The following is a 25,992-nucleotide window of genomic DNA, read 5'->3' as shown; positions in this document are numbered from 1 at the left end:
TGAAGCCTAACAAGCACAAAAGCACTGAGCCTCCTTCGCCACACAAACCTGATGGCAAATCGGATGAAACATCTCCAGCCTCCATAATGGAGGAACTCCGCTCAATTCAAAATCTGCTGATAGAAACGAAACAAGATATCTCACCTGAGAGACGATCTCACCAACCTTTGGGAGGAATTTAGCTATGTGAGACAACGCATGGACACATTGGAAGTGAAAATGCAAGCCTCTGAGGACTCAAACTTCTAACGAAGCAAACCTCCCATATAACACAATTGGAACTTGCATTGGAACACGCTAACAGGGCCATGCACAATAGCTTCTGCTTACTTGGATTACCCAATGGTCGAGAAGCCTGCGATCTTGCTGAATTTCTTGCAGCCCTACTACCTGAACTATTGAAATTACCAGCTGAAATGAAGATTAATATTGATACAGTGTTCCGGGTCCCACAACATGTGGCGCGCCATAGTCAATTTCCGAGGCCAATTGTTGTCTCCTTGCTTCGCCAATCTCAAGTTCAACTTCTGCAAAAAGCGAAAACCTACTCATCAATTATATTTGAAGGTAGTAAGCTTCTCCTGGTTCCGGACCTGTCCAAAGAATCTGCCAAAAAGAGAAAACTCCTCCTTGCATTTCGGCCTAAGTTAGCAGCGATCAGAGCCAAGCACGGCATGCTCTACCCTGCCCATATGCGCATCACCTTTAATAACTTGACTAAAGATTACACCAATCTCGCTGAATTGGCTGATTTCATTGAATCAGTACATCCTACAACTATCGATAAAAGCTGATTTTGCCAGCCCGAATGTGAATTCATTGGCTTTATCGTTTCACTAGATCTTCTGACCCTCTTAGAGACTTACACAGCATTGCACGTATAGCGCAATTTAGCTATTATGATTGCATCTAATCTGGTTCACTGTTTCTCTCTGTACTATATCATATATAATGGAGTTCTTCAGTTATTTAACACAGGACATTCATGTTGCTGGTTCGATGGCATTTTATGCCCTACTCTACCTGTTTACTGACCCATGGTCAATTGTTATTCGTTTTCTATGGTTGACATTTTCTTTTTTGCAGGTTTCCTGGTATGGTCTGGACAAATTAAAGGAGCACATTATTTTCTTTTTATCTCTTTATATGCAATGCTTTTAGCATATTGGGGCATGGTGCTTTTCTTTTCATGTCTATCTTTCTCTCTTCATGTGTAACACAGTTGTCATCTGGTTCTTTGTTCTCTATCATCATATACAACTGTTCTTTTTCTGATCCGATTCCTCTCTGTGGGTTTATGTTTAATACTTTGACTATGGTTGAAGTGCATACAAGTAAGAATTTTACTTCATAATTCTCTTCCATACTCTGTCATCTACTTATCCCACCATTCTTTTACTAATAACTGCTTTCTTCTGCTTTTTTCTATTCAATGGATTATTTTCTCACTATACCTTTTTGTCACCCACTGGCTCACGAGTCCAATACTGTTATGTTGGATATGCTTTGCAATCTGTACTAGATCAATGTTATTTACCATATCATTACCACCTAAATTTTTTAACACATTCTACATTAACTCTGATTGTATTGACTATCTTAGATTCTAATATCGTTTCACAGATTAATACTTTCTTCATTACGCTACTAGTTTATTTTTTACTGGATTGCCTCTGGGTTGACTATGTTTATATCATTATACAATACATGACAAATTTACCTTTAGGTATTATACCCACTGTATGTCAGAGCACCAGAGTACATCACATTTTCTATGTTCCTCATTATTTCTACTGGATGTGTGTTTACCATCTGTGGACACTTTTCCCAGCTGTCTTCTGGAGCACCTTGGTACATCACAAATGTTATTATGACAATGTTTATAATGGAGCTATATATTTATACTAGTAGACAGATGAGGTTAACTTGTCTTAAATACCAAACTGTATTCTTGCACACCTGGGTACATCACATTGGGTTTATTCCTCTTATTAACCTTTTTAAACACATGGTTTTTGCATACTTGTACATGATGATTCCATCTTTCCATAAGATTACCAGAATACATCATATACCTACACTATTATGATATTTTCCTGTTTTTCATTAAACGTTAAAGGCTTCAACAACCCAGTTAAATGTAAAATACTAAGATACACCGAACAATACCACCCAGATATTGTTCTATCAGGAAACCCATTTATCATCTATTACTGAGTCTATCAAGATACACCCCCAATGGGCTTATCCACCTCTTTTCTCACCAGTGCTGGGTAAGAAAAACGGTGTCCTTACCTTGGTAAGGAGACACCAAGACATTAAGATCCTGTCTCATACCACTGATACCAAAGGCAGATGGATTAAAATTGATTTGGCTATTAAAGACTCCAAGGTCACGATCATAAATATTTATGCTTCTACTGTAGATGACCCCTCATTTTTCCATTCATTAGCAGATTTGATTTCTTCAGTTGGTGATACTCCTTGTATTCTTGGAGGTGATTTCAATCAAATCCTCAATATGAAATTGGACAGGAAATCACATTTCACATATAGGAAATCTAAAGCTTGGTCTAGTTTACATGATCTTATGTCTCAAATGAAAATGATAGATGTGTGAAGGTTGTTACATCCTACGGATAATGAGTATACCTTTTACTCTCCTCCGCACTCTTCATATTCTAGAATTGACTATTTTTTGACGAGCTACTCATTGTTGGAGGCAGTGGATTCTGCAAAAATTCACTCAATCTCAATTTCTGACCATGCTTCCATAAACATTACTTTCAAGGGTCTTGTTGGATCTTGTCCAAAGAATATATGGCGATTTAATTCATCTCTGTTATCTGACCACTCTTTTCTTGAGTACACAAAGGCACATTAGTGATTTATTCGAAAGGAACAAGATTTTTGATACCTCTTGGCAAACCAAACGGGACACTTTCAAAGCTTATCTAAGAGGCACTACTATCGCCTATGTCGCAAAATCAAATAAGTCTAAGAGGCACGCTTTACAACAACTGGAACAAAAAAATATGAGAGTTGGAACAAATCCACATATCAGATTTAAACAATCCTGAAATACAGGCAGCTCTTCATAAAGCTAAATATGAATATAACCTTACTCTTAGCATGAAAGCCGCAAAAGAAATATTCATGAAATTAGCATCATACTATTCTAATATGAATAAATGAGATCATCATCTAGCAAATTACTTGAAACTTCGGTCAGAAAAAACATCTATACGGCTATCAAAGATACATCAGGAGAGCTTGTAACATCTCCGACTTAAATATGTGCTCAGTTTTTTGCCTTCTATAAAGATTTATATTCTGAGCAGCCGAATCCAGACCTTTTTGACCCTTTTCTTCAACATCTTCCACACCCTGCTGTAATGGAATAGGACATGGAACTATTGAATGGTCCCATTCTACCTTCTCAGATTGAAACAGCGCTTCTGTCTATGTCAAAACACAAATCACCTGGGCCTGATGGTCTATCTGTGGAATTCTACACTGCCTTCTTGGATATCTTCTTCCTTTTTTGACTGGATATTTTTGTCATCCGGGTGAAGATGGAACGGCGGATGGATAGTTTACTGAAGCTCTGACAATTGTTATACCTAAACCTGGAAAAGACCCTCTATTAGTACAAAATTATAGACTGTTATCATTAATCAATGTAGATGCTAAAATTTATGCAAAGCTCTTAGCAAATTGCCTGAATATCATCTTTCCTAAAATCATACACAGAGACCAAAATGAATTCATGAAAGGTAGACTATCCAGTGGTAATACAAGGCTACTTGCTCATGTCATCAATCAAGCCCAGCATAGGTCTGATTCATTAGTAGCCATTGCCCTGGATGTGGAAAAAGCATTCGATTGGGTGGAGTGGTTCTTCCTTTTCACAACAATGCAGTGGTTTGGCTTACCCAAGGTCTTCATCAAAATGGTCAGAGTACTTTATTCAAATCCTTCTAAAAACTCTATCAATGACAGGTTATCTGCTTCCTTTAAACCATCCAGGGGTACAAGACAAGGATGTCCTTTATCACCATTACTATTTAACCTAGCTCTCAGAACTGATGTGAACATTGTCGGTCTAGAAATTGAAGACACAGCAATTAAAATTTCAGCATATGCTGACGATGTATTGATTTACTCTACATTAGATTCAATACCACGTATCTTTAGTACAATCGACTCATATGCTCCTCTATCTGGTTAGAAACTTAACAGTACAAAGACAGAACTAATGCCTTTGAACAGCAGCCTCATATCAAGATATGGCCTTAAATACTCGCCATGTAAATTGAAGTATTTGGGAATTTTCTTTGGTATTACCATCGAAGAGACTAGTTCCTATGTTGAGGAACACATCTTCCAAATAATCAACATGGTATCTTCTCAATGGTCTCCATTGAAGCTTTCATGGTGGGGAAGAATGGACTCTATTAAAATGGTCTTAGCTCTGAAAATCACTTACATACTATCTATGATACCTTTCTTACTTCCTCTTAAATCCTATTCTAAGATGGAATCCTTATCAAAATTTACTGCAGCGGCACTTAAAGAAGTAGATTCCCTTGCAGACATCTCATAGAATTCGACGTCATCTGCTATTTGGCATAATCTGCAAGTACAAATTCAAGGTAAACATATTGAATGGAAATCATGGATTAAATTTGGACTATGGAGTATATCTCAATTGATTAGAGACAATAAACTGATGGACTATACATCTGTATCTGACCAATGTCACATCCCATCTGATCAGTTTTATCAATGGATTCAGCTACAACATTCCATTAAGGCTTTTATGAAAAAAAGAGAACATATCAAATGAATCCCCAACTATATAATACAATGGTGTACTATATTTCAATTAAAAAAATGAGAAGCATCTGCCTGGTACAAATTGTTAAAGAAACACAAATTCACCTATCCATCAGCTTTGTATGAGATTTGGGCACAAGATATTTCAACATCAATGCCTTCTACTAATTGGGAATCCATCTGGCTCAAATCATTTAGCTCCCTACAGTCAGCTGCTAACAAGCAAATGGTCCTTTTTCTATATCATAGAGCTTATTGGACCCCCATATAGATTGCCCAAACTCACCATGCCTAGTTCCAATTTATGTTGGTCTTGTTCTACTCAAACTGGAACTTTAGATCATATGTTCTATCACTGTACCTTACTACAACCTTATTGGACTAAAATCTGGTCCACTATTAGTCAAATTTTATCATTAAATGAACCACTTTCTTTCCGCATCATATTAGGTGGTTATGCATTGTCTCCTAAACTAGACAAATATGATAAACTGTTATGTTGTTTACTCCTGATTGCTCTGAAAATAATACTTTCCGATTGGAAAGACTTTTCTGCACTGAGTTATAACGAATGGTGGAATACCGTCTGTCTTTGTATTCATGTTAAGAGCTACTGTTTTTCATATTTAACATAATCTCTTCTTTTGACAAGATTTAGTGTAAAATATTGGAATTTTGTACTAACTCCCACCTTTAGAAAGTATTAACTATGCCACACGAATGCAGCTATGTATTGTGACATGCCCTTATGTCTTTTGACTTATTTCTTAATGATCTTACCATACCCTTCAACCTCTTACTTTACTCCCCCTGCAAAAAGTGAAAATGTTATTGTTTGTTCATTGCTTTTCTGTTTGATGTATGGTTTTTGAAAATTTTAATAAACATTATTGAACTAAAAATTTTTTTTTAAAAAAATTATTTGATAATGGTTCTTTCAAATTTGACACATCTTACTGAAACAGCTCTTCAGGCCCAAAAATACAATGAATAGTCTATAAAATCTTGCTCATTAAAGTTTAACTGATCAGTAATCAGACAGAAGTGCTTAATATCAGACAGATTTATCAGTTAAAGACAAAACACTTAGGGGTCCTTTTATCAAGCTGCAATAGGGGTTTAACTCGCGTAATACCACGCGTTAAACCGCCTGCCGCGCTAGCTGCTAACGCCTGCACTGAGCAGGTGTTAGTTTCTTAGCCAGCCGCGGGGGTTAGCACGTGATGAAATGTCCGACGCGCTAAGCCCACTAGTGCGGCTTGATAAAAGGACTCCTTAAAATGTAAAACTGAATGATTTGCTACCTCAGCCAAGTAGCAAACTAACACCCCCTTTTACTAGACCAGCTAGGAACACATGAGCGACGGGAACAGTGAAGTTTAATAAAAAGGAATTTAAATTTGTCTTATAGTCAGTGAAACCCGTTCTTCTGCCCTCTTGTCTATTAATAGAATCTATTTGTGAACAATTTTCCAACTACTTAATTTGCATAAAAGTTTCTTTTAAATAAAGAATAAATCTTGTTAATTATAAATAAATAGTTCTGGTCAACTAAAGCTTTTCTTTTTCCAGTTCATTTTCTTCCATTTGTAGAATGCTCTCATCCTTAAAGAACAATGTAAAAAAATAGGAAGGTGGTCGAAAGAATGTCTGTCATCCAAAATGAACAGATTCTATTGGGCTTTCAGCTTCTTTGCTTGCCTTTTTGCTTTTAATTCTGCTTCTTCACGTTTCTGTTCTTCCAAATCTTCTTTTATGCCAAGCCTCAAACTGCCAAAGTGGATTAAAAAAAAAACAACCTTCTTTACTTCCATATTAAATCTAGGAACATCTCAATGCATAATGGTAGATATCATGGTGCAAATAATCCAGCCAGTTTATATTATTTTTGAATAAAGGATTACTATTTTTATAACATAACATGTATTCGACAATATGAATTACCAGCTTATATGGTATTATCTTTATTTATTCCCCATGTCCTTATTTTTAACATATGTCCTTCTTTTACTTCAGTTTTATACCTTTTTATTGTGGTTTATTTCATACCTTATCAACTAGGTAGGTCTCTTTTTGCTCACTTCACCAATTTGATTGCAGCCTTTGCTGTGACTCAATTTTAGCATGTAGCACTTTTATACACCCTAGTGGACATTAGCACTTTTGCATATTTCTAAGCACACCCTAGTGTACATTCGCATGCTTTTCATGCACACTTTTTCATATTCATATTTCCATTACTCGCATTAATTTTTTATCTCTTTTCCTTTTTTACCCCCTTTCGTCTCTATTTTGCACTTTATATGTCTAGTTGCATATGATGACTTGATCTTATGGTTTTTATAGCACCAGCACTCACTTAAGTATTACATCAGTGGCGTACCTAGGGGGGGGTGGTCCGCCCCTGGTGCACACCCCAAGGGGGTGCAGAGGAGAGAGCTGGACTGGGGACCCGCGGAGTTAAATACATCTCGATCCGCGAGGCTCGTCTTCTGTTCCTACCTGCCCTGCCGCTCACAAATAGCCGATCGGAAGTCTTCCCTGATGTCAGCGCCGACATCGGAGGGAGGGCTTAAGCAAAGCCTGCCCTCCGACGTCAGCGCTGACGTCGGAGAATACTTCCGGTTGACTATTTGTGCGCGGCAGGGCAGGCAGGAAACAGAAGACAAGCCTCGCGGCTCGAGCTCCGTTTTGCTGAGAAAGTTGCAAAGATGGGCTGGGAGGCAAACGCGGAACACAAAAGGGGGGAGGGAGTGCGTTTTGGACACAAGGCATGAACTTGGGAGAGAGGAAGGGAGGGAAAGAGATGCTGAGGTGGGGGATGGAATGGGTTTTTGGACACAGAAGGCATGGACTTGGGAGAGAAGAAGGGAGGGAAAGAGATGGTTGCGTACATGGGGAATAGAAGAAAGGAGAATTTTTGGTCATAGGGAGGGAATGAGGTACAGATAGTGGCATACCAAGTTGGGGGGGGGTGGGGGCGGTCCGCCCCGGGTTTACGTCCCAAGGGGTTGCACAGCTGGCCACCCTCCAGTGTTCTCCCTAGGCCAGCAAACTGCGGCTCTTTAGCCACTTGAGTGCCACCGCCGCCATCGGGAACAGGCCGGCGCCGAGTTCTCCCTGTGGGGCCGACCAACTCTCGCCACCGCGTCAATTCTGAGCTGCCTGGCTGGCCTAGAACGTCCTCTCCGACGTTAGAATTGACATCAGGTGGCGAGAGTTGGTTGGCCCCGCGGGGAAGAGAAGCAGGGCGAACTCGGCGCTGGCCTGTTCCTGATGGCGGCAGTGCCAGCCTATTCCCCAGTGGCGGTGGCAGCATTTTCCCAATGGTTTTGGCATAGGGGAGGGCAGGGAGAAAGAAAGAAAGGGGGGGGGACAGGGAGCCAGAAAGAAAGAAAGGGGGCAGGGTGAAACAAAGAAAGAAATGGGGCACAGAGAGAGAAAAACAGACATACAGAAAGAAAGGGAGTATGGAGAGAGAGAAAAAGAAAGAAGGGGCAGGGTGAAACAAAGAAAAAGTTTGGGGAGGAAATGAGGTCTGGAGGAGAGGAAGCATACAGGAGGCTGAAAGAAGGGTAAAAATATTGGATGCACAGTCAGAAGAATAAAGTGCAACCAGAGACTGATGAAATTACCAAAGGTAGGAAAAATGATTTTATTTTCAATTTAGTGATCAAAATGTGTCTGCTTTGAGAATTTATATATGCTGTCTATATTTTGCACTATGGCCCCCTTTTACTAAACCGCAATAGCGTTTTTTAGCGCAGGGAGCTTATGAGCGTTGAGAGCAGCGTGGGGCATTCAGCGCAGCTCCCTGCGCTAAAAACTGCTATCGCGTTTTAGTAAAAAGGGAGGGGGAATATTTGTCTATTTTTGTATAGTTGTTACTGAGGTGACATTGCATAAAGTCATCTGCCTTGACCTCTTTGAAAACCCGCGGAATATAAATGATAATTAACATTTTCTCTGCGTACAGCGTGCTTTGTGTTTTTAAAATTTTATTGTTGGTAGATCATTTTGACTTGGCCACAAAGGTAAGGGGGAGGGAGGGAGGGAGGGGAGCTGCTGAAAGACATCTAGTAATCCTTGCAGGGAATTATTTTTGTAAAATCATATTTTGTTATGTGACTGGCATTATTTAGACTTTAATTTCTATGAATGAATAGAATGAAAATGATATAAATTACTTGCTTGTTTTTATGTGTGTGCGCTGAAGGAAAATGGAGAGAAAGTGGGCTGAGGACGCTGAAGAGAAATGGGGAAGAGAGAGTGGGGAGAAGACACTGATTTATAAATTGACAATTGTACAGAATATTGTTTCTTTTTATACTTTAATATAAACAATTCAAGGCTTGTGTGGATGGAATCAGGTGGTATGCGGGGATGGGGACCAAGCTTACAGGGATTAGTCCAATAAAATGGTATTTTTTTATTTCTCATTATTTGTTTTATTTTTATTTGTTAATTTGTAAAGTGGTGATTGTTATGTATCAGTTTTTTCAAATTTACATCTATTGTCTTTATATTTTGCACTGTATTAGAGGACATGTGTTACTGTTTTTGTGGTGTTGCATTGTATCCAGGGTCTGGTTTCTTGGCGGTTCAGTTTAACTTTTGTCTACATATTTCTATTTTTAGTTTGTGATTATTCCATATTGGGCGAGGGTGTATCTCTGTTCTGTGTGTATGAAAAGAACGTAGTTTTCAGTTGGCATTGACTACAGGATCAATTGACTGTGCGGGATCTGGCTTGTTTAGTTTTACAATGTATGTGTTGGTGTTCTAGTGCTCACTGCAGTGTTTAAGATGCTGCCTTTTCCTAGGTACACTCTTATTGAGCGATATGTGGATTGTTACTAAAAATCATATTTTTCATATAGATGGGGGGGGGGTTAAAAAATGATGGGCCCCGGGTGCCATATACTCTAGGTACGCCACTGTATTACATTACTTGCTTATCATTTTAAATGGATTATCACTTTGTTATTTATGCACACCATTTTGTACCTATCATGTATTATCTGCACTTGCTTAGATTTGCCATTTATATCTATTAGGACCCCTGAAGAAGGCGTGTTCTCTGAAACACGGACCGTGTTGGGTCCCTTGGTTTGTAATAAGGTGGTATCATTAACTGCATTAAATATCTTGTACAAATCAGTCTGCAGTTTGTTTTTTGCTTTTTGCACTGCAAACCCTGTTGGATTCTTCTTGTTAGGACCAAAGTCAACATTAATCTCACTCTTATGCTGCTAAAATGTATTACCCAGGGACAGAAATGTATTGCTTGCTTTTTGGCCAATTATTTCTAATGTGGGAGCTCATAGTGCAGACATGAAGGATCAAATTGAAGAATTTCTGGATTTTTTTTATCACGGAAGATGAATTATCTCAGAATCTAGAAGAGATCTGGTCTCTTCTGGCTTCACTTTAAGTCTTTGTATTGGCGTTCAGATCAGGGCAATGTGGAAATCAGCAAACTAGTTAAACCCCTAAATACTTAAAAAAAAATCCATCTTATTTTCAGTGCTTAGCCAATTTATGGCGGTTAAACTAAAAGCTAAATTATTCCATGGGACTCAGCACATCTAGGGCTGGATTTCCTCTACATGCAGCAACATTTATAGCACAGAGCTAGGCTATTCTGCACTTTTACCCTTATGTTTTTCTTACAGCATTTCATCTTCTAGCTCAACCAGTGAAAGACTTTAGGACAGTATTTAACAAAGTCATTTTCACACATATATGCCCAAATACACAGTATGTGCTTATATGATTATTCCACATATGAAAGCAAGCATGCTAAGTGTAGGCATGTTCTGGGGCAGAGTTCAGGTGAGACATGGACAGAGTCATGATTTACGCACTTTATATATTTTATTTACTAAAACTGCAGGATTTGTGCCTACATACCTTTAATAAAACAGACTGCAAATATTCATCTACTGGCCCTCTCAATCCAAACAGCCAGTCATAAAAGTACCCTCCAGATGTTCACAATAAAACCATAGTGCCCAGCCTCCCACTTCCAATTTCAGATGCAAAATCTCTATTGCTCAAATATACCTTCTAGATTCCTCCTTCTGCTGTTCTTTCCAGTTGGTCTCCATACAACGCAGGGTATAGTCACTCTCGTCTTTATATCTGAAAAAAAAACACAACCAAAAAAAAACAATTCTAGTATTGACACTGTCCATATCCTGCAGCATATTAGGAGGCAAATCAGACCAATGGAAAAACTGTGCTAAACCACATTATAAATAAAATTAAAAAAAAAAAAAAAAATGTACATTCTTGCCTATGTGTTCCACAACTTTGATAGCCAGTCTGCAAAGCCATAGTTTAATCTTTTATATATACTGTAAAGATACTAACAAATCCATGCTTGGTAAATGCATAACATTCTCTGCTATCCAAGACTGAGGGGAAATGCATGTCTTGAACTCATGACCCCTCCTCAGTTAAGGGAGGACAATCTGTTCTATATAAATGTAGAAATAAAGACTATTGCCTATCCAGTTTGCCCATCCATACCATCTATTCTCCCTTAGAAACTCACTGTACTTGTCCTACGATTCCTTGAATTCAGGCACGATTTGTCTCCATCACCTCCATGGGAGGCTGTTCCACAAATTTACTACTTTTTTTTTTTTTTATAAATCTTTATTCATTTTCTTATGTCACAACAAGTGTATCACAAACTCATTAGAAACTTGAATATACACACTTGATTAATTCTTATGTTATCATATTTAACATTTCTTTAAAAATTAATATACTACCTTTTCTGTGACATAGTATTTCCTCAGGTTACTCCTGAATCTGTCCCCTTCTGCCTTAACCCTATGCCCCCTCATTCCACAGCTTCCTGTTAAATTGAAAGAGACTTGCCTCCTGTCCATCTAAGCCACAGAGCTAGTTATTGTATATACTCGAATATAAGACGATCCAAATATAAGTTGAGGTACCCTTCCCCCCCCAAAAAAAAAGGAAGAAAAAAAAGGTCAACTCTAAAATAAGCTTTGCACCCTGTCCCACTTCCCTGCCCTGTATCCTGTCCCCCCTCTCTACCGATGTCTTTTAGGCCCTCCACCAAACCTGCTGTATGACCTGTAGTGGTAGGCAGGGACAGGAGGGATCCCTCCTGTTTCCTGTCCCAGCTGACTGACAATTTTTTAATCTCCCTCCCACCTCCCCCTGCATATCTTTTTGAATCCCTGGTGGTCCAGCAGTGTACCGGGCAGGAACAAGCTTTCTGCGCTCCTGCCCCACATTGAGCCCCTCCTTGAATGGCTGCCTCGAGTTCTCGTGGCCCAGCGGTGTACTGAGTATGAGCGAGCTTTTTACACTTCTGCCAGGCCCTGAGCTGCTCCCTGAATGGCTGCCTCTGTTCAAGTCTCGCAAGAACTGCTGGTAGCCTTTCAGCGAGCAGCTCAGTGCTGGGCAGGAGCACAAAAAGCTCATTCCTGCCCGGTACACCTCTGGACCACCAGGGATTCAAAAAGGTACACAGGAAGAGGTTAAAAAATTGTCAGAGTTGGCTGGAACAGAAGATGGGAGGGATCCCTCAAGTCCCAGCCCACCAGGTCATACGGCAGGCTGGTGGAGGCCTGCAACAAGTCCGGGGGGGGGGGAGGCAGGGTGCTCCAGTGTTCCCGCTAAGCTGCGCTGGGGTGCGTTGGCGCACAAAATATTACCTCGCAGCGCACAAGTTTCTCGTCACAGCGCACACAGTGTAGAGCACAGTTCTTCAACCGCCGGTCCGCAAACAAAATCTTGCCGGTCCGTGAAGGATTCGGTCCCCGCCGCAACGAAAGGCCGGCGTCAGCTGACTTGCAACTTCCTGTTGCAGTCGCTGTGCCGGGACTCCTGCCTTCCACCGCGTTTGCCTCCTGCCTTGTCTCCGCACCTCCAGACCAGCAGCGGCAGCTGTGTATGCTTTTAACTTCGGCACAGAGCTGCCCCTAATCAATAGTTTAGCACGGTTTCATAAGGCAGCCTCGGGGCCTTTGCTAGGCCGGCCCACATCGCATCATCGAAGCGGGCCAGCTATCAAAGGCCCCGAGGCTGCCTCATGAAACCGCGCTAAACTATTGATTAGGGGCAGCTCTGTGCCGAAGTTAAAAGCATACAGAGCTGCCGCTGCTGGTCTGAACTCTTGGGCCGCTGAAGGAGGGCAAAAAGCAGCTGTCCTGGAGGTTTCCCTTCCTCTCGCCTTTACAGGTTCCTTTTTTCCACCTTTTTTTTTTTCCTTCAAACGGCAACGGGCCCCAGCATCGACATCAATCAAGTAAGTTCCACTGTCAATCAAGCGGTTCTGCTCGGCCAAAGCTTCCCCTGTGACATGAGCCACCCTCAGGGGAAAGAAAGTGACCCACAAAGGTGAGGGGAAGGGGGGCAGATGATGGAAGTTGGGGGGGGAGAGAGAGAGAGAGAGAGAAGGGGCAGATGATGGAATGGAGGAGATGAGAGAGAGAGAGAAGGGGACAGATGATGGAAGTGAGAAGAAGGGAGAGAGAGCAGAAGGCAGATGGATGTCAGTTGAGAAGGGAGAGCAGATGCTGAATGGAAGTGGGGAAAGAACACATACTGGATGGAAGGAGGAGATAAATAAAGGGGGAAGAAAATAGTAAGATAATGGAGGGGTGAGAGAAAGGGGTGACAAGCTGTGTGTAGACACAGTGAAAAGAGGGAAACGGGACTAAATAGTAAGAAAGAATTTAATTTAGATGGAGGCAGAAAATAGAGAAGGAAGACCAGAGAAGAAAAGGGAAGAGAGAGCAGAGAATGATCAGATCTGAGTGGAGGAAATGAGAAGAGAGACAGTGAATGGAAGGGGCAGATGCTGGACTGAAGAGACAGAGAAGGTTATCATGCTGCTGTACCGGGCCATGGTACGCCCTCACCTGGAGTACTGCGTCCAGCACTGGTACTTTAAGAAGGACACGGTACTACTCGAAAGGATCCAGAGAAGAGCAACTAAAATGGTTAAGGGGCTGGAGGAGTTGCCGTACAGCGAAAGATTAGAGAAACTGGGCCTCTTCTCCCTTGAGCAGAGGAGATTGAGAGGGGACATGATAGAAACATTCAAGGTACTGAAGGGAATAGACTTAGTAGCTAAGGCAGGGAGAACGAGAGGGCACTCTCTAAAGTTGAAGGGGATAGATTCCATACAAACGTAAGGAAGTTCTGTGGTAGAAAGCAACATATTTATTTGGCTCATAACTTGCTGGCGCCCGATATTTTTAGCTCACAGTGAAAAAAGTTTGCTCACAACACCCGCCCGCTTAGAGGGAACACTGGTGCTGACCCAAATATAAAAGCAAGACCCCACATTTTTGGGCCTTTTTTTGGCCCAAAACTCTCGACTTATATTCAAATATATATGGTAACCATATAATATCTAGATAATAGCAATAAAGAAAATGGTTAACCAACACTAACAAGATCCACAAAAAGTTAACCAGTCCGGAGAAAGAATTGATTTAATTACAAGAAGGAAAGAGTCTCAGAATTGCCACTCCATGGATCATATTATCCAAGTTAGGAATTGTGGCTGGAGTATCTTTCATAGACCCAAAACCTTCATATTATCAAAATGTGTAATTACAGCACTTAATCAAAATATTTATAAATTATACTATGTAAAAAGTTTTAATTTGTTATATTTTTCAATAAATATGAGAACTTAGTTGTGCAAATAACTATGAACAAATCTCTATTTTTAGTCTTAGTCAGTGCAAAAAACTTTGTGCAAAAAGCATTCTTAGAACTTTATAGGAACAAAAGCACTACTTTTTAGGCTTATGTCCATGTCTGGCGACATAAATCAAACAGTCGTTAAAGCCCCTTCTGTTCCAACGGGGACCCATTTCGCTGTTAACAAACGGCTTCTTCAGGGTGGTCACCGGCCATGGTGGGGCAGTCAGAAGACTTGAAATCCAGCTTTACAGCTTCCTGAGGCTTTGGATCTCCCTGCATGCCCAAATCGCCATTTTCTGGGGATTCCTGGGCAATTTTATTGTAAAATCGGCACCCTATGGCCATGTTGGATTTCCCTGATTTGAATAAATCTATATTTTTTATAGTTAAGAGCTTTGTTTTTGCTCCAAACTTCACAGATGGCCTTCCAGATTGGGATGAATCGAATTCATGCCTTGTTTGTGGGCCGCAAAGGGGGTTCCTCCAGATGCCATTTGCAGGGTTGATGTGGCTGCCAAGCAGGATGCCGCTTTTGGTGCTTTGGTGTTGTCAGCATGTGCTGGCGTTCTGCTAATATATAAGCGCCATTTTGTAGTATGGCTCTGTGATAGAACATCTTCAATGACAGAGCTATACGTAAGTTACTCTTTTTAAATTTAATTCTTATTTTCTTCATTTGTATTCTTAGTAGGTAACATCTTTTTTATGTTTCTAGTTTGAGCCCAACTAAAAAACCCTAAGAAGCCGTTTGTTAACGACAAAATGGGTCCCCGTTGGACACAACAGAAGGGGCTTTAACGACTGTTTGATTTATGTCGCCAAACATGGACATAAGCCTAAAAAGATAAGTGCTTTTGTTCCTATAAAGTTCTAAGAATGCTTTTTGCACAAAGTTTTTTGCACTAAGACTAAAAATAGAGATTTGTTCATAGTTATTTGCACAAGTTCTCATATTTATTGAAAAATATAACAAAAATTAAAACTTTTTATGTAGTATAATTTATTAATATTTTGATTAAGTGCTGTAATTACACATTTTGGTAATATGAAGGTTTTGGGTCTATGAAAGATACTCCAGCCACAATTCCTAAATTGGATAATATCATTATGATCCATGGAGTGGCAATTCTGAGACTTTCCTTCTTGTAATTAAATCAATTCTTTCTCCTGACTGGTTAACTTTTTGGGAACCATATCATATCTCCCTTCTCCCACCTTTCTTCCACAATGACTGTTCATTCAAATGGAAACAGATTTATTACCTGTGCATTTTATTTTGAAGTGTGCCATGGATACAGAGTTCCCAAGGACATTTTTGTATGAACAGAATTTTGCTGGAAAAGTATGTATGCAAACATTTATGTGCCTGACTTCCACCCCCCAACCATTCAATCTAAACATCCCCTTGTCTCATCTTAATGTAGCTAGAAGTATGTGTGTTTAAGAACACACAGAGCTTTAGCTGCATTTCAGAGTGGGCATTTCTCAGTTGATTTATGAGATAAGTTACTTTGAAAAAAGTGCCCTCTATGTATTCTTTTGTTATATACAAATTGCACTTTGTTTAAAAAGTGAATTTAGCTAATATAAAAGAAATAAGGATATTGTCTATGTCTGACATATTCTTTCTGTACACCACCTTGGGTGAATTTCTTCAAAAAGACAATTAAAAAATGAATAAATTGTGCTGTCTGTACTTTACATGGTGGCACACTTTGAATAGAAAAGATAATGCTAAAGTTCTTCTACAACATTTCCTTGAATGCCATTTGACCCAGGGAAAATCATGACAGTTTAGAGGAAAAGCAGAGACACGCATCCACAGAGCAGTCAAACAAGTATGAAAGATCCAGGCTACAAGGTCAAAAAAAGAGAAGGGGGATGAGGAGACCCCATGGAACATTCAGACCCAGGAAATAAAATCTCAAAACAGTGGCACAGTGAGGGTAGGAGGCGCCTTCCCACGACGCCAACCATCCCCCCCCCAGGCTTCTTCCACGCCCCCATGCCACACTCACATCCTCCCTTCCCAACCCATACCTTTCTAAATCTTCACCAACGCGAACAGCTTCTCTGGCCTGCTGCTCGCATTGGCTTTCCCTCCGATGTCACTTCCTGGCTCTGCAACCAGAAGTAATTTCAAAGGGAGCCAGACAGGTGCCAAGCAGCAGGCTAGAGTAGGTGCTCAAGCTGGCAAAGATTTTAAAGAGGTACGGAGGGGGAAGGGAGGGCGCAAGTGTGGTGTGGGTCACTGGATGACTTCCTGGAAGCGAAGGGGATAACAGGGTACAGATAGAGGTTTACCTTACAGGACTTTGAGCGAATAGGGTATGGACATTTTAGGTTAGGTAGGGAAAACTTTCAGGTCATAGACCTGGAGGGCCGCCGCGGGAGCGGACTGCAGGGCACGATGGACCTCTGGTCTGACCCGGCAGAGGCAATGCTTATGTTCTTATGCTACCAAGAAGGTTCCTGGGTAGGTCCAACCCCCTTAATACGCTACTGTCTCAAAAGCTAATAAAACCAAATTTTATGCCAGATTTTTTATTTAAAAAAAGAAGTTTAACATACTGTCACAAGTGATAGATATATTTAGGACATTGGAGCAGACCCTGAATTCTAATACAGTAAATTCTTGATTTGTGAGCATAATTCGTTCCAGAAGCATGCTTGTAATCCAAAGCACTTGTATCAAAGCAAATTTCCCCATAGGAAATAATGGAAACTCAGACAATTCGTTCCACAACCCAAAAGTTTTAATATAAAATACTGTATGTACTTGTATTGCAAGACCATGCTCGTTTAGAGCAGTCCCTACACTCTGCAGCATCAGAGAGAGAAGAACCACTGGCTGAGTTGTGAAGTGTGAGTCTAACTTTGGTACCGGAAAATATGGTAGAGGCGCTGATAAAGGGCATCATCATCACCTTGACTGACACAAAATGAGGACCAGTCAGCACGGCTTCAGCAAAGGAAGATCTTGCTTGACAAACTTACTGCACTTCTTTGAAGGAGTAAATTGGCAGATAGACAAGGGTGACCCGGTCAACATCGTATATCTAGATTTTCAGAAGGCGTTTGACAAGGTTCTTCACGAGTGGAGTGCCGCAGGGTTCGGTGCTTGGGCCTGTGCTCTTCAACAACTGGCTGGCCCACATCATCTCTCGCACTTCATCCTACTTGGACTTCAGGAAACTACTAAAAACTAATCTATTCACCCGATTCACACCCTAATACCCCTATATGCAGATTGTCTTGACCTCTTCCCTGTACCATTTTGCCCTAATTGTACCTTTTGTAGCTGACTGTACCATTTTTTATTTTTTTTTTAATCGCCGATTGTACCACTGTTCGCTGATTGTTCCTATTTTCTCTGTTTATACCATTTTCTTCCCTGGTACACATTTTCTCTGATTGTACCTTTGTACCATTTTCGCTGATTGTCCAGCCCTTCTTTGTTGTAAACCGCCTCGAACTACTATGGCTTTGACGGTATATAAGAAATAAAATTATTATTATTATTATTTATAAATGACCTAGAAATTGGCACGAGTGAGGTGATTAAATTTGCGGACGATACGAAGTTATTCATAGTAGTGAGGACACAAAAGGATTGCGAAGACCTACAAAGAGACAAATACTCTTGAAGAATGGGCCACGAAATGGCACTGAGGTTCAATGTGTATAAGTGCAAGGTGATGCATGTCGGTAACAAAAATCATATGCACAAATACAGGATGCTATACTCGGAGAGAGCCTCCAGGAAAGAGACTTGGGAGTACTTGTAGACAAGTCAATGAAACAGTTCGCACAAACAGAATGTTAGGAATGATTAAGAAGGGGATCACGAACAGTTCTAAAAAGGTTATCATGCCGTTATGCCGGGCCATGATACGCCCCCCACCTGGAATACTGCGTCCAACACTGGTCGCCATACATGAAAAAGGACATAGTACTACTCGAAAGGGTCCAGAGAAGAGCGACAAAAATGGTTAAGGGACTGGGAGAGTTGCCGTACGAGAGGCTAGAGAAACTGGGCCCCTTCTTCCTTGAAAAGAGAAGACGGAGGGGGACATGATCGAAACATTCAAGATATTGAAGGGAATTGACTTAGTAGAGAAAGAGAGATTGTTCACCCTCTCCAAGATGAAGAGAACGAGAGGGCACTCGCTAAAGTTAGAAGGGAAAAGATTCATTACAAACGTAAGGAAGTTCTTCACCCAGAGAGTGGTAGAAATCTGGAAAGCTCTTCCGGAGGCTGTTATAGGGGACAGCACCCTTCAGGGATTCAAGACAAGGTTGAATAAGTTCTTACTGGAACAGAACATACACAAGTAAGGCTAGACTCAAATAGGGCACTGGTCTTTGACCTAAGGGCCGCATGAGCGGACTGCTGGGCACCATGAACCACTGGTCTGACTCAGCAGCAGGAAATCTTATGTTCTTGTCTTGTAAAACACCTGCAAACCAAGTTACATGCAATCCAAGGTTTTACTGTATATGAATGAAATTGCAAACAATTATTTATAAAGTGATTTCCTCCTTTATGCTTCTGGCCCAATTGGAACCACCTTCTAACCGGTTCAAAGCCACTAACTTTTCACTGCGATAATCCATGATCATAGGCCACAGACTGCAATTTACCTTGGAACCAGATGTACATGAACCTGAAAGTTTGGCCATATGTTACTGTTGAACAATGATGAGACCAAGCTTCCCTCTAGACACTGCAAACTCAAAGATGGATCTATGTTGACAGATCCATATGCAAACAGAAGAATTTTGTTTGTATAGCCTGGATTGCTTCTATCACTGCTAAGCCTCATTTCTCAATATTCTATACACAAAGGCAGTTAATCGGTCCTATAGTGGAGAAATTACTGCTCCTAAGGTTAAAATAATGACCTAAACACAGAGAGCAGGTTGCCTGTTTTAATACTGCAAGATCATTTTCTCAGCTTCACAATGCTAGCTTTGTTTCCGAGATCATACAGTTCCAACAAACCTCACTAAATGGAGCAAGGCTACAGGGCTAAAAATAAAATAAAAAAACTAGAACCTGTATTGCAACATTCATAGTGAAACATCCTCAACATGAAATTAAAAAAAAAAAAAAAATTACCATCCAGAATTTGTTATTTCAAATTCATGTTCACCACTTTTCATTAACAGGTTAGGTTGTACTGTTTAAACATGAATTAACTATCAACTGTCCATACTTCACTGATCTGTCACAGTTATAGTGAAGCCTCAATTTTAAGTATTAAGGGCCCGATTCTATATATGGCACATCAACTAGTGCACAAAGTAAGAAGTGGAATTGTCCTAAAGAGACTGGTGAACATAAGCTGTTATGAGAAAGTCTTTTTATTCATCCTTTTATTCATCCAATACCTCAATGTTTCGACATGTACATGTTTCTGCCAAACCGGCCTGCTTAAGGAGTCTAGAGAGTTCTCAACAATGCCAGAAGATATGCTACAATGTTTAACAAATCTTTCAAACCTTCTCTATGGGTACAAGCCTCTCTTCCTACTCCCCAAGCAATTTTAAGGGCAAGGTGGGAAACTTTTGAAAACAAGAAAACTGTGAGCCAGGGGTCACTGAAAACCATGGAAGAAACATACAAAAATCGGATGAATGACAAAAAATTAGGACACCAACAGAAGAGACACACACAAACACATGATTTTAGAAGGATCTGTGTGCCTACAGGCAAATGTTAATGTCTGTTTGGTTTTTGTTGTTTTTTTTTTAATCTTACCTTGATTTGTCATAGCCAAATATTTCTCTTATGTGTTTAGATATTTCATCCTGATTTTCCCCACCATCGTCAATGAAATCATCCATCTCAGAATCCCATTCATCCTCATCATCCTCAATCTTTCGTTTGTAAGCACTGGTTATAGGAGGCAAAGGACGTCCTGGACATAAGTAATTAAAAAGAATCATGATTAGAAAAGATTAAATCAAGGATCAAGAAACAGCTTAAATTTTATTTTTCATACAGTCAAAAATCCAGCATTAGATGGTATATTGAAAATGCGATACAATACAATCTTTATATACCACCAATACCTCAAGGATGTTCACAGCGGCTTACATAACAAATGAGTTAATACAAAACTTATGAATTTCTCAAAAAGACATGTCTTCAGACCTTTGTTAAAATTCTTAAAGTTAACTTGCTGAATAATGTGAATGGGCAGCGTTTCTATAGTTTAGCTGCTTGATAAGCCCAGGATGAATTATAAATTCTGGTATATTTTATATTTTTAACTAGCTGATCAACCGGCATTGCCCAAATAAATTCCCTTGAGGAACATTCACTTGAGGATTAACATCACAAATTTTCAGTTTTCATTTTCTGTTTAGGCTTCACCACACCACAGCTGCATTTCCTTATATACTGTTAAATAACTGTGACTTCATTCCCAAAGCTGGTACCTCTCCTCTCTGCCACCCCCCCCAGCCTCTTCCCATTCCTCCTCTCCACTTTCCCTTCTCCCATACCTCTAATTGAAGTTGTTTGCGGCATTGCCGCGATATAAATTCCCTTGTGTTTTGGTTTACATTCACTGGAGAACATTCACTTGAGGATTAACATCACACAAATTTTAAGTTTTCAGTTTCTGTTTACGCTTCACAACAAAGAAAAATGGGGAGACCCAATGATCCACCGATGAAAACTAAAACCAAAAACACTGGATACAGATGCTCTGGAGATATATAAAAATATAAAAATTGAACGAAAAAAGTACAATGATAAAAAACAGTGGTAAAATCCAACCGGACCCTACACGATCCGTGTTTCAGCAAACACACCTTCCTCAGGGGTCCTAAAAGGAAGAGGTAATAATGAATAATGATAAAGAGAAAGATGACAAGATAAAAAGTGACTGTGATGCCAATCTGGAGCATGCATATTAGTGTCTATACTAGACTATAGGGTAAAACGAGTGAGCCAAGTATAATCATGCTTGAAACATCGATAAGAAACATAAGAGGAAAAAAAATGTGCCAAAAAAGGCCGAAAAAGTGCCATGGTATGTATTAGAGCACTGTTCTTCAATCGCCGGTCCGCAGGAAATTTCTGCCGGTTTGCACAGGGCCAGCGAGATCATCAAGATGCAATTTCCAGCTGGTCTGCGCAGGGCCGGCAAGATCATGGGGAGCCTCCAACAGTGTTTTTTTCCCCTCCAGCAGCTCTCCTTACTTACCAGCATAGAGAATCGCTGCACTAGCAAGTAAGGAGAGCTGCTGAGAGGGGAGAAAGCCACAGTTGGAGGCTGTGAAGCTGCTGGGCAAGGGAAAAAAAGGGACAGCTGCTACTGGACCTGGAGAGAGGGAGAAGGAGGGAAGTTGCTGGACAAGGGAAAAAAGGGACAGCTGCTACTGGACCTGGAGGGAAAGAGAAAAAAAGATGCTGCGGGGAGGAGAGGAGGGAAAGGAGTCTGGGAAGCTTCTGGACAAGGGAAAAAAAGGGACAGCTGCTACTGGACCTGGAGGGAAGAAGAGATGCTGCTGGACAGGAGGAGGAGGGAAGGGAGAAGGAAAAAAGGAAGGAAAACAGCTGGCAGGGAGATTAGAGGAGGGGGGAAGGGGAGAGACAGGCATGAGAAAGTGAGATTGATGATGGGAAGGGGTCAGCAGAGAAATAAGCAGGGAGGGACAAAGATCCTAGATCTGGTGTAGGAGAGAGAAAAATGAAAAGAGCAGTGAAGCTGGAATGAATCGTGTAAAAAGGAGAGAGGGGGCACAGGCTGGATGAAAAGGGGAGAGGAACATGGAAAGAAGACAGATACCATATGGAAGTGGGAGAGGGCAGACGCTGGATGGAAGAGAGTGAAAAGAAGATGAAAGCAGAAACCAGAGATGACAAAAGATAGAAAAAAAATAATTTTATAACTATTTTGTGATTTGAATATCAGATTTGCTAGAGCTGGTGTTAGGCATAACTGGGGACTGCAAAGCCCAGGCAGTGCTTCTTTAATTTCCAACTGGTTTAGGGCTCTCTCTGACCAGGGGGCAGTTGCCCTAGTTGTACTTCCCTAACACTATTCCTGTCATATGTGACTGCGGTATTCTGTTAGCATGATAATTCTGTGTAGCATTCTGTAATTTGGCTTATTCAGTTTTCTTGATAGTAGAGGGGATATATGTGAAGGGGAGGGAGAGACAGGGGTTTTGTTGATCCTTGCTCTGTATTATTTGTATTTATAAGATGACAATTGTACAGAATATTGTTTCTTTTTATACTTTAACTAGTGTTTAACGGGTGCTAGAGTAGATGTCTGTCTGGTTTGTTTTTTTTTGTCTCTCTCCCCTTGGACACTGCCTGTCTGTCTGTCATTTTTTCTGTCTGTGTCTCTCCCTATGTCCTTAGTGCCCTCAGTGCCTCCTTCCTATGTCCTTAGTGTCCCCCAGTGCCTCCTTCCCATGTCCTTAGTGCCCCCCCCAGTGCCTCTGTCCTGCTTAGTGCCCTCAGTGCATCCTATGTCCTTATAGCCCCCTATGTCCTTAGTGCCCCCAGTGCCTCCTTCCCGTGTTCTTAGTGCCCCCAGTGCCTCTTGTCCTGCTTTGTGCCCCCAGTGCCTCCTTCCTAAGTCCTCATCACTATCTTCCAGACTTTGTCCCACCCCCACCCCCGATGCCAGCCTGCCTGTCTCCCTCCCATCCCCCTGAGCAGCATGTTTCCATTTATCCCTCCCATGCCACTACCACCGCCATACAGCCGACCCCACTGACCCTCCCACCGCTAGACGGCCGACAAACCTCCAGGCTCCAGCAGCCTTCTACTGCCCTAATTTGCTCTGCCGCATCTCTGATGATCTCCAGAAAAATGGCTATGTTATTATGCTGTGTTACCGGTATCAGATCTCAAGAATTCATATAGCAATGAACAGAAACCGGTATATGGTATGTTTCAATAACTTCAGTAGAATATGAGTGCGCCTCAGCCCCACCACTCCACCGCTGTGCTATCTCTTGACTGCGGAGAGAATTATGTGGCACTTCATCATTGGCCGCTCATAACCATTTTAAATCTGCTATTAAATATTTTTTCCTTTTTTTTCTATTTTTCTTATATATGTATTTTTAGAAAAAACTTTTAAAGCTTTAATAAATAAATGTACTTAGCTTATATGCATAGCTGTATTCAGCCAACGCCAGGGAGTTTAACCCAACATGTTTCGCACCAAACAGGCGCTGTGTCAAGGGTCTCCCTATAAAACAATCAGTGCAAAAGAAGAGCGGTTAGTGTAAATTTATCCTAACCGTCCCCCCTCATAAAGTATTCAATCTTCTTAAATTTAAAGTTACAAACAACCCTTACCGAGGTCGCGCGTGTCATCCGACTCGATTAGTGTCCAGAGTAAGATGGCAGAGGCGTTCACCTCAGCATTTAAATACCCCTGTTGCCTCATACAAAGATCCAGCCCCCGGAGGATCATTGGTCAGACCTTTAGCCAATCACAGACATCCACTCTATCTCCCCATTCAATCCATACGGTTCCGCACGTCAAGAATGATCCATGTGAGACTCACTGAACACAAATCATAGATTCTTCATGATGTCACTCAGGCCCCCCTTGTGTCCCACTGGAAGGCGCTGGATCATAAGGTTGAGGATATGAGGTGGCGGGTCATATGTAAAGTGACAGGGAGGGATGGTGGGAAAGACCATAAGAAATTAAATTTGAATGAATAGAGACAGATTTTTTCATTGAACACGGTGGAACCGTATGGATTGAATGGGGAGATAGAGTGGATGTCTGTGATTGGCTAAAGGTCTGACCAATGATCCTCCGGGGGCTGGATCTTTGTATGAGGCAACAGGGGTATTTAAATGCTGAGGTGAACGCCGCTGCCATCTTACTCTGGACACTAATCGAGTCGGATGACACGCGCGACTTCAGTAAGGGTTGTTTGTAACTTTAAATTTAAGAAGATTGAATACTTTATGAGGGGAGACGGTTAGGATAAATTTACACTAACCGCTCTTCTTTTGCACTGATTGTTTTATAGGGAGACCCTTGACACAGCGCCTGTTTGGTGCGAAACATGTTGGGTTAAACTCCCTGGCGTTGGCTGAATACAGCTATGCATATAAGCTAAGTACATTTATTTATTAAAGCTTTAAAAGTTTTTTCTAAAAATACATACAAGAAAAATAGAAAAAAAAGAAAAAATATTTAATAGCAGATTTAAAATGGTTATGAGCGGCCAATGATGAAGTGCACATAATTCTCTCCGCAGTCACGAGATAGCACAGCGGTGGAGTGGTGGGGCTGAGGCGCACTCATATTCTACTGAAGTTATTGAAGCATCTCTGATGATGTCATCAGGGACGCGGCAGAGGAAATCAGGGTAGTAGGAGGCGAAGCAGCATGTTTACTGTGCCTCACAAACTGCTGGAGCCGGGAGGTTTGTGTTTGTCTCACGGTGGGAGGTTCGGCTGGGAGGGTCAACAGGGGTTTCGGGTGTGCCGGGTAGGGTCGGCGCAGCGTGTTACCTGCCGGCGGTCGTATTTCCTAGAATAGAATCCTAAGCGCGCATGCGAACTCTTACCTGCCACTGACATACAGATCAGAGAACACGCAGGTAAGAGTGTGCATGCGCGCTTAGCGTTTTATTGTAGTAGATAAAATACATTTGATATAAAATCATAACTGAGGCTTGTGCGGATAGGATCAGATGATTTGCAGGGACCGAGCTCATAGAGACGGGGCAGAAATGGGATTTTAAAATTTCAGTCCTAGTAGTTTACCAATCCACAAAATAATTTTATTTCATCCGGTCCATAGGTGTAAAAAGGTTGAAGAATACTGTATTAAGAGTTTAAGATTAAGCACTAAAATCTATAAAGTGCCTGAGAGAAGCCATAAGAATGAAAAGTTAATAGGATAAAGCAACCATAGTGCATGTTTGATTTTGAAAACATGAAGAGGTATGTGGCACAATGTAATAGTGAGAAGACATTATACATACCAATTGTTTGCAAACTCACATATAAAGAATTGGACTGAAAAGACAGTTACTTACTGTAACAGGTGTTATCCAGGGACAGCAGGCAGATATTCTCAACATATGGGTGATGTCACCGATGGGGCCCCCTAGCGGATGTTTTCACAAGCAGACTTGCTTGAAGAACTTCAAACTTGTGATTGGACCGCGCATGCGCGAGTGCCCCTCCCGCTTGGACTAGGGCATGCGTCTCCTCAGCGTGTCCTCAGTTTAGATAGCTAGCAAAGAAGCCAACCCTGGGGAGGTGGGTGGGTTGTGAGAATATCTGCCTGCTGTCCCTGGATAACACCTGTTACGGTAAGTAACTGTGCTTTATCCCAGGACAAGCAGGCAGCATATTCTCAACATGTGGGTGACCTCCAAGCTAACTAGGATGGGATGATGGGAGAGTTGGCAACCTAGGAGAACAGATTCTGCAAAACT

At 41.2% G+C, this 25,992-nt stretch overlaps 1 protein-coding gene across 2 annotated transcripts in view; it reads right to left on the bottom strand.

Annotated features, from left to right (window-relative positions):
* Positions 1–4,809: 4,809 nt before the first annotated feature.
* Positions 4,810–25,992, bottom strand: part of SPTY2D1 (SPT2 chromatin protein domain containing 1) — a 120,270-nt gene continuing 99,087 nt past the window's right edge. For both annotated transcript variants that reach the window (XM_033928057.1, XM_033928058.1), the window contains exons 4-6: positions 20,306–20,465; positions 10,906–10,983; positions 4,810–6,609 (exon numbers count right to left, since the gene is read on the bottom strand). In XM_033928057.1, the coding sequence (XP_033783948.1) occupies positions 6,513–6,609; positions 10,906–10,983; positions 20,306–20,465 (335 nt within the window). In that variant the 3' untranslated portion in view covers positions 4,810–6,512. The remainder of the gene's footprint in view (positions 6,610–10,905; positions 10,984–20,305; positions 20,466–25,992) is intronic.

Source organism: Geotrypetes seraphini, chromosome 19 (genome assembly GCF_902459505.1).
Source record: "Geotrypetes seraphini chromosome 19, aGeoSer1.1, whole genome shotgun sequence".
Classification (NCBI taxonomy): domain Eukaryota; kingdom Metazoa; phylum Chordata; class Amphibia; order Gymnophiona; family Dermophiidae; genus Geotrypetes; species Geotrypetes seraphini.
This window is presented reverse-complemented; position numbering and strand designations above follow the sequence as displayed.